Genomic DNA, 9,669 nt, shown 5'->3' on the forward strand with positions numbered 1-9,669 from the left:
AAAGCAACTTAGTCCCGCAAAAATGTCAAAAGGGAAGCTGGGTTAATGAAGAAGGCAGGGCTAGTGAGCTGTGAGCTGCAGGGATCAGTGGCATGTGTCCAGAAAAGGGTTTAAAAGAAGAAAAATCACAGTGGGGAGCAAAATACAGCACTTAGGAGAACAAAAACTAGCTTGGAGGCCCAAATTTGCAACAAAGCATCTGTTACCTGAATTGCCACTAGTGAAACACCTCCTTACAAAAAGCTCATCTTTAGATCTGCATTCAAATTTTGGCCCTGATTCCTGGTCCTGATCCACTGGTGCTGTGGATGGAACAGGATCTGGCAAAAGCAGGTGCTGGGGGAAAAAAAAAAAAAACCAAACAACCCCAAAAAAAAAAAAAACACACCCAAAAAACAAAACCCAAAAAACAAAAATATCAGTAGTGATCAATACATAGCTGGGCACTGATGCTTGTATGCAGGCTGTGCACGCAGAGCACCATGAACACTGCAGTCAGACAGTCTGATTTGTGCATTCACCTCCAGGACCTAAAGCTACCACCCATCTAGGAGTGAGAGACAATCTCTGCAGATTACCAAAAGGAGCACTCCTCCCTCTGGTCATTGATGGTCAAACAGGGTGGACAAAAGCACATACCTTTTTTTAATCTCCTCTGCAGTTTCAAGGCTGAGGAGCAGGACAGGGAGGACGTGGCATCTGCCCAATGCCATGGCCATATTGGACCCTCCAGTAATCCTTTCTGCCATGCTCTGTGTTTGCATTGTGAGAGCATAGTCTGGACCCTGCTGCCATTCCCTAGTCTCTGTGCTGGCCAGCAGCACCCTGGGCTGGTGGCCACCAAAAAGGCTGCAGAGAACAGCACTCATACTGCACGCCAAGATGGCCAGAGACCCCTACTGCACTTCTTCCCACAGCCCTGAAGGGAACACTGGCTGAGAGGTGCTTCAGGCTTACTGGAGAGCTACTGGCTTATCTGTCAAGACCCACCTTTTGCTGCATTAGCAAGTAACACAAGCAGAGGTTAACACAAAACTGTTTCCTTCAGCAGAGAGAAGGCTCTGCAGGTCGATCAGGTAAGGAAGTAACCAGATGTTCAACCATCTCTGGCAGACATTGTAATGTAGAGCTAAGACCTGTTTTTCCTCATTCAAAAGAAAAAGTTTAAGGTTTAATATTCTCTCTGCTTGATAAAATTTCCCTGAGCTGAAGCAGGCAGGACACATGGTACCAGAGCCCCAGTTCTTCTTGACTCCTCTCTCTGGCTCAGGCACAACCATTCCTAGGTCAGATGATTAGGCAGTCACATAGCCAGTCATGGCAGCCCTGCCTCCAGCTGTGTGGTTTCTCCTCTTTCTACACGGCAGCCTTAATTTGAGATATTCAGTGACTTCCTCAGCCAGGGTGTTACCAGCCAGATGTTCACCATTTCACATTTTAGAACTAGTGAATTCCCCATGCTGCAGTGCCAGCCCAGGCACGCATTTATCAGCATCACACAAGCCACAAGGAGAAAAGCCCATGGTATGTGTTTTCCCCTGTGTGCCTCCAATTCACCACTCAGCTAGAACCATCAGTTTCCCCAGCTGAAGGAGGAGGCTTTGCCACCGGCCACCCTTCCAGGGTCTGCCAATGCTGTGATCGCTGCACAGAGGCTCATTCACTGTTCTCATTGGGATCTGGTGGCACAAAGCCAACAGGTAAGCTGTCTGGAACATGCATCTCTCCTCTTTCCCTGATCCAGAGAGCACATAGATGTGCTTGGATAAGTTAATCTGCAACAGAGTGAGCACTATTTCTAAGCACTCAGCTTGGTAGGTGGTGTCAGTCAGCACCAGCCTGGAACCTGGAGTAGCATGGCAGCTCAGGACCTTGTAGTAGTAGTGGACACACCTAAAACTGCTACTGCCATTGTAAAGGGTTTCCTTCCCAAAGTGGTGACTGTTTCCAGCGCGTGAGCCCATCTGTAACACAACCCAGCAGCGTGACCAGTTGGGCTCCATGACTCAGCCACACTTGTGAGAAGTCGCTGGTTTGGTGGCTCCATCCTTCCCAATCTCGGCACAATCCCAGAGCAGGGGCAGGTACTGTTCATGCATTGATGGCATTGGCAACGTCTGTGAACACAAGACGGCTGGGTCTTTGGAGGGCTCCTTGGCTCGTTAGCAGAACCTGCATTGAAGCAGTGAAAGATAAGACCCTGCAAGTCTGCCTTACTTTGGTGCGCGGCGCTGGGCACAGTTGTTCCAACTGAACTATTCTGTTCTATTACTCTCTTTTTTATTCTTCTCTGCTCTTAAGGTGGGGCTGATATACTAACATGGCATCAACAGGGCTATAAGAAAAATACAACAAGCCACAGAACAAATCAGCACATCCATGCCAATTTAAAATGCTCACATCATGGACTACTGGGTGTAGCTTTTCTAGGACTGCAAAGACTTGCTACGTATGTTTCACCATCTATACACACAAGACAGCATACAAAGAGTTGAAATCTCAAGAAGGCCTGGAAACATGCCAAAACTGGACTTTGGCTGCTGTTTTAGACTGCTTCTCTTGCTACAGTAAGCCGTTAAACTAGTGTGCTTTCCCAGCAGAGATATCTGTACATTAGCAAGTTCCAGAGGGAACATAGGTATTCTGCTGGCCAAGCACTCTACATAAGAAGGATACACTCTTACTGTTCTAAGTTCAACTCCAGCCTTGTCATTTCCCCTCTTTACTACCTGAAGGGAAATCCTCTGTGTGCTCTGATAGAGGAACCTGATGTTTTCCTTGTACATACTCCTCAGAGGACAGGATCCTTTGCTTTCATACATCTGTATTTCTCTGCTTTCCTAAAATGACGTATGGAATATATTGTTTATCTTCCATATTCTAACACACCTCCAGCATGTTCTTTGGCAGGTTGGGAAGCATCTCTCAAAGTGAATAATTTTATAAATTACAATTGTATTTTCTTCTTTCTTCCCTTCTGCCCACACCAAGCTTGCTACAGGTTACCTGAAAGTGTCAAGTATGTGAAAACTGAGGCATGTTGGGAAGAATTCCTGCTCCTGGAACTGGAAAAGCAAGGGAAGAAGTGAGCAACATGGAACAGCTGGAGAGGAATTCAAGAAAGGAGACATGTCTACTCTAATGGGAAGCTGCACTACTTGCCAGAAGACATACCTGTTCCAACTATCCCTGCTGGCTCTGTCTTTGAGAAAGGCTTTTTGTGTGTGATAGCGGTGACAAAAGAAACAGAGAACACTATGAAACTAACTGCAAACAATGGTGAGAGCTCTTCTGCCTATTTCTCCTAAGTCTTGGTACAACGGGGAGTGGACCTTGTGTCAAAGGCTCATCTGTAGCATTAACCAAAAAACACCTGGCATCAAGTTTTTTCCAAACTCACAAAAGTAGGATTCAGTGGTCTTAGCACTTCATCATTTTTCAGCATGCTCTACATTTTTGAACTCTCGGAAGTGGTCAAAGCAAAGCCTTCTTCCCCTTTTCCCATATTCACATTATGACCTCCGCTCCCTTTTCTCTTTTTGAGCTATGCTCTCTATCTAGCAAGGCTGGCCTGGAAGTCCTGACAAGATCAGATGTGCCATGCCATAACAACACGAGGCTTTCTGATAGCCTTCCTCAGGACCTGCAGTTAACTATTACGATTACTGGCTCTACATTCACAAGACCTTGTTCTACAATTGTAGTCTTCAGCAAAGCAGATATACCTTAAAACTGGGTGGAAATATCTTGTTTTCAGGGCCAGCACCAGAGAGCCTTAATACTTAGTGAGCTGTGGAGCTTCCTCTCCCAGAAAATGGCGTTCATCCTATTTGCCCTAGGTGGTAAACGGCTATAAACTCAAAGTTAACTGAAAAAATTACATTGTTCTCTCTTCTAGCTGAGTTGTGCCTGCACTTACCCTTCTCAGTCTTGTAGTCCTAGTTGCCTGACTCTTCAAACCATCCTAAACTCTCTAAAATTCCCAAGGTCCCCATCTCCAGAGCTGGGTGAGGTGAAGGGAGCCCTCTTGAGGTCTCACATGATTTCCTTACAGTACAATTTTACAGAAACTCCTCATCTGTATGGGAACTGTTGAGTCATGGTCTGAACAACAGATTGAGCACCTGGGGAAAGGACTGAGTCAGCCCTGAGAGCACAGGTGATGGCAGTTCAGCTGTGTGACAGGAAAGGGTGGAGCCTGGCTGCACCTCTCTTAGATCTCATTTGAGGGCTGTCACTAGAGGAGGATTTCTTTTTAGAGATTCTTCCTCAGTGAAGCTTTCTCCTGTGAACCTGGAATCTTCTGATATGGGTAAGCAATCTTCTTCCCTTTCTTTATAGCACCTTTCTATTGTGCTGGTCCTTTTGTCATCACACCTTTGTTGTAACATCTTTTTCACTGTATTGATCTGTTCAATTGCTACATCATCAAAAGCAGGGCAAGTGCCAATGGCTGCATTAACACCTGGCCATTATTACCTTGCTGCCTACCTTGCTCTGTGATGCCTGGGAAGATGCTGTATCTCGCCCATGTTCAAGGAGCTCCTGCTCCAGTTCATCCTGTTCTTCAGTGGGATCAAAGTTGTACATTGGCATGAGCTGGTGCCGTAGCTTCTCCAACCTGCCCGTGGAAAGGAAAGTAAAGACTTGGTTGAAAAACTCAATAGACAGAAGGACAGATGCTCAGGCTGTCTTCTCTGCTCCACTACTGAGGCATTTTGCACGCTGTTTTTCCTACAGCATGGGGATTCGGCTCTTGTTGCTGCTTGCTGGACAGCAGTTACGTCTCTATCCTATGGGAAGGAGGATAAGAACCTGCTACACAGCTGGAAGGAGTGGAAGATGCTAGAGAACAGCTCCAGGGATCAACTAATTTATGTTGGCAGGCATTATGCGCAGAAGAGTCAAACAGGGACTGGATTTTAAGTTCCCGCAGACCTTAAAAGCTCAGGACAAGCCTTATGTATTGGGAAAAACAAGAGGGTGGAATGTAATGGCTGTGCATTTTGCAACTCCTCTCCCTGTCTCACTGCCCATGACATCCACCCCTGTCAAACTACACTATGCCTGCCAGAAGGGGTCTGGTTTCAGCTCCAGCAACTTGAGAGTAGTACTTCAACTACGGACTTGAAGTATATATAATTAAAAAAAGAAAATAATAAATAGAAATACAATAAATAGAAATAGGAAAGAGAGACTGATGCCTGCAGACTGTTCTTAATCTTGTATCATTGCTTCAAGTGACAGAGATATAATGAGTTATCCCAAAGGGTCTCCCTAAATACTGGGCAGGAGAGTGATGGATAATGGCTAGGTGGACATGCTCCTGTGAAAACACTTAGGCTGTATCTGAGTTTTTTGAGGTTAGGGGAGGGAAATACCCAAGCTGTTACCAGCAGTGTCACCACAATTATCTATTTTAGAAACTGTTAGGATGACACATTCCCTCTGTGCCAACACAACCACTATCTCCAGCAGCACTATGTTTACAGGCCAAGCATCAGCTCCTCCTGGAGCAGTACCCAGATCTGGGCTTGAAAATTTCATAACAGACAGCAATACTTCTTGAAGGTCTATGGCCCTGCCATAAGGAATAAGGCAGGGAAGAGGTACCACATCTAAAGGTTGTGTACCACTGTCTTTGCTGTCAAAGATGAAAGAATCAAGAATCATCTTCCTGCATGCTGTTCTCCTCTCTATTTTCAGTCAAGAGCTTAAGGAAATTAATACTCTAAGTCTTGGACTAGGAAGCTGCATTTCTGCACCTGCTGCTGGCATTGCTGTGACTGAGACTAAAGAGGCCTTTAGTCTTGCAAAGTCAGCATCATTGGCTCAGGCTGTTAGAAAGCATAGATCAGGGAATGGCTGAAACATGAGACCCACGCTTCTCACAACAGAGTTTCCAGCTTCTTTATCCACTCACAATCCTTTCCTCTCTTTTAGTGCATCTAACATAAGAAGCATAAAGAATTTGCAGGATCTCCTCCTCCTGCTCAACCATGTTTTCCTTCTCAAAGCTCTAGAGGAGCCTTTGAAGCTCTGCTGCTAAAGGTGGGCCAACACAAGGAGCACAGAGCCCCTGCCCTGTGTTACTTACAATCAGACACTGGATTGTTCTAAGATACCATCCCTTGAACTCTCCTCATCTTCCCCTCCAATTCCTAGCCCTACCTGGATTTTGAAACACGGAGTTCCCTTCAGCTAACAAGAGATGTTACTTACCTCTTCCTCTTCCTGATATACAGAACCTGAAGGAGAAAGAAAATCATCATTACAAACAGCAGCATGGGGAACAACTGAGAAGAATAATTTTGGGTTAGAGGGCGCCTATAGAGGAGGTATAGCAAGTCTGACGTCACTGTGCACCAAAGCAGAAGAAAGCAAAAAGTGACAGAAGTGACAACTGGAACTGACGTTTCATATACATCAGTGTAAGCTTAACAGTGCATCAGGCCTGACACTAGTGCTTGAGTGGCCTGCTATTAGGTGTGTTAGTAGTAGTCAGAATGTTAGGTGTGTTTTAAGTGTAGCTCAGCAGATTTCTAGTGGCTGGAGGCCATATGTTGCAGTTTTAGAATGGCTGAAGAACCTTCTCTTTGTAATATTCTCCTGAAGATTTCCTACAGCATAGAAGCAGTTACCCCCTACCCAGTACAAAGGGAAGAAGGAAAGAGGGCATGCTCGGTGACTTGCCTCGTGTCAGCCAGTAAGAGTGGCTGTCCTGGGAGAAAAGTGAGGCTTTTGGCCTCCAGAGCCTTGTTCCGAGAACTACGAACGCTGGCTGTTGCTCTCGGGAACTTATGACCGTTTCCAGGACAGTGTTTCCAGGTTCTCTTTAGGGGCTTTTGGAGAAACTCCTCCTTGGGTCTGAAATGAAATTTTGCAGTGGTCCCTTTCCATAGGCTCCTCTGCTGCTTGTATTAGCAAAGCCCTTCCTCACACGAGGAACACGAGCTTGCTGCTACCTTCATTCTCTGTTGGTAGGTAAATGATCCAGTTATATATTGAAAGAACTGCAGTGCTTGCATTGTCTATCAGACTCAGAACTATAGCTGTTGATTACTGGCAGGGTTAGTTATATGCAGCAAATCCTTGAGGACTCTGCTGATACACAAGCAAGGAGAACCTCAAAAATGAAGTTTAGAATGAGTCTAGCAAAAACTGATTCAGTCTGCCTCAGTTCAAAAAGACATGCCCACAGAGGAGATTAACAGGGTCCAAGCCTGCTTTAAAAGTTAAGTTGGATGAACTTCACTATGGGACACTGGTGTTGACAAAGTTTAAATCAATGCAGCTGTTCCAGTTAATAAGTCAGAACAGACTGACTTGTTTGTCAGTCTGCCACTGCTTTGTGTTATTTTAATTGAACTTCCTGTTGCTATTAAAAATAAATACTGATGTTATATATGGTTTCCTCTAGACCTGCTGAGCAGCCTGCTCTGCCTAGACCCCAGGGAGACAGAAGAAATACTGGAGCACCATTCCTACCAGCTCTATGTGTGCCTTTAATATAATATAGAAATTAATTCAAATCAGCCCTAGGACCCCTTTGCCACCCTTCACTCCCAACAGACAAATACTTAGCATTGTCTCTTACCATAGCTACAGCCAACCCAATCACAGTAATGATCCCAAAGGACAGCAGCACGGCGCTCATGCTGGGCCCACTGCTGGCCACATCTGGGATTTTGGTGCTGTTGAAGCTAGTAGTCTCAGGGCTCACAGTAGCTGTTTCTGGTACAGTTGCATCCAGAGTTGTTCCTGCATCTGGTTTGGCCGTTGTGGTGCTGCTGTGGTGTAAGTCATGTGCAGAGGGTGAGCTGGAACTCATCCTGCCAGCTCTTAGCGCCTTTTACCAAGCTGTTGTGCCCTCCACTCAAGAGACAGGTGCCAGCCAGCTACAGCAGCAGTTTCTCCTCGTTTCAAGGACTCTCATGTGATCTACCTCACAGCCTATCACCAATGGCTTTTCTGCATAGGAACCACATGAGTTTCTGCCTAGGAAAGAATGAGAACAGATGCACAGTGCAAAGCTCTTAGAGACAGGCACAATCTTTTCCACAGCTTAACTAGTACAATTTTTGAGAGCAGCTCACAGATGTCCACTCAATTTTTTTTTAAGTGCATTTTTCTGGGGTACTGAGACCCCCAAAGTCCTGCCTGGTTCAGCTGAGGCCAGTGACACGCTCACCCCTTGCTGTTTCAGCTCAGCCTCCTTGCAGAAATTGGCAGAGCTGTGTAGTGTCTCAGAACTCCTCTGTCTTCAGTCTGCTACAGGATGAGCTACGCAGCCTTCACCCATACCAGAACAGGACCTCTCTTCTCTTTTGCTTTTAACTTACAGAAAATTTCAGAGATCTCATCCATCAAAATGGCACTAAGCTCTGATACATCTGTATTTTGGACCCAGTAAAAATCACCCTGAAGTATCACAGAATGGCCTGGGATGGAAGGGATCCCAAGGATTATGAATCTCCAGCCCCCCTGCCACAGGCAGGGCCACCAACCTCCCCATTTAATACTAGACCAGGCTGCCCAGGGCCCCATCCAACCTGGCCTTGAACACCTCTAGGGATGGGGCATCCACAACCTCTCTGAGGAGCTGTTCCAGCACCTCACCACTAGAAGTAGAACTTCCCTGCTGTGGTGGTGGCAGGTGATTGATAAGTCACTGCACTATGCATCCCTCCATTGTCCCTCAGCCCACGCACTCTGCAGACGCAGCTTCTTTAAAGCAGTGGGTTGCACTGGTCTCCATCTGCTACTAAAGATGGTATTTCTACAGTCTCCCATGAAAGCACCCACACAGGCTTAGTCATGCACCACTAATTATTGGTATTAATTTTAAAATGGGTCCCATTTTGGATAGGAGTTGTGCAATTTGACAGATATATTCATACTGAAAACATGAAAGGCTTTAATTGTTTCATGTTTCTATTGTGTAAATGATCAGGAGTTGCAAAACACCATGGGATGATCCTATGGGAAGTATTTGCACAACTTCATTTCTAAGATCTCTGTATGTGACATCAGGCCAGCAATTACTTCAGTGAAAACACAGCTACCTCTGGAGCAGAGCGGTGCAGACCTCAAGAACTACCGCAGCAGACTTCTGATCATTTTTCTGTACTTCAGCAGACATTACATCTCCAAACTGGAATGCAAAGGGACACGGGTTAATGAGCTCTGAATAGAAAAAGATGTGCCTGTAAAGAGAAATGAGCCATTGTTCAGCTCCACTGTTCTATTCTGGGCAAGGTCACTGTGCACTTCTCATTACTGTGATGCCTCTCTGCCGTTCACGGCTGCACTAAGCAGCGTGATTAACATCTGTCACTACCAGCCGAAGCAGAGCCATCGTGCGAGGCAAGCAGCAGCGGGGCCGGGCGGGGTCTGCCAGCAGCACGAGCGGGCGGTCAGCTCACACGGCGCTCATCCCGCAGGTCTCTCCCACACAACTTTGTGAAGGAGGTGGAGAGAGACGCCGAACCGCACGAGTCTGTAAATGGGCGCGAAGGTAGCAGGCACTTGTGCTCCGGGCCCGCCAAACAGCGCGGCGAGAGGCGGCTCACGCGGCCGAACGGAAGGCGTCCCTCACCGACCGAGCGGTCCAGGAAGGGGCGCTCCGCGCTGCCGGCACTGCGGCACGGGCTGCGCCGGGAGGGCTCC

At 46.6% G+C, this 9,669-nt stretch overlaps 1 protein-coding gene across 5 annotated transcripts; it reads right to left on the reverse strand.

Moving 5' to 3' along the window:
• Positions 1-375: 375 nt before the first annotated feature.
• Positions 376-9,609, reverse strand: C14H3orf18 (chromosome 14 C3orf18 homolog). Of its 5 annotated transcripts, none has more exons than XM_019619946.2 (6): positions 9,066-9,609; positions 7,598-7,998; positions 6,223-6,248; positions 4,492-4,621; positions 3,007-3,065; positions 376-2,172 (listed from the first exon to the last, which is right to left on the reverse strand). In XM_019619946.2, the coding sequence occupies exons 2-6, from the start codon at positions 7,829-7,831 to the stop codon at positions 2,163-2,165; spliced, it is 459 nt and encodes a 152-aa protein (XP_019475491.1). In that variant the 5' UTR covers positions 7,832-7,998; positions 9,066-9,609; the 3' UTR covers positions 376-2,162. The 5 variants fall into 5 exon arrangements, 4 of the variants coding, with proteins under 4 accessions (XP_019475491.1, XP_003210026.1, XP_010716599.1 ...); XR_002119460.2 differs by having other exon boundaries at positions 2,087-2,172; positions 2,730-3,065; positions 9,066-9,608; XM_003209978.4 differs by lacking the exon at positions 3,007-3,065 and having other exon boundaries at positions 4,480-4,621; positions 7,598-7,994; positions 9,066-9,605.
• Between the last annotated feature and the right edge of the window lie 60 nt (positions 9,610-9,669).

Source organism: Meleagris gallopavo, chromosome 14, assembly GCF_000146605.3.
Source record: "Meleagris gallopavo isolate NT-WF06-2002-E0010 breed Aviagen turkey brand Nicholas breeding stock chromosome 14, Turkey_5.1, whole genome shotgun sequence".
In the NCBI taxonomy this organism is placed as follows: domain Eukaryota; kingdom Metazoa; phylum Chordata; class Aves; order Galliformes; family Phasianidae; genus Meleagris; species Meleagris gallopavo.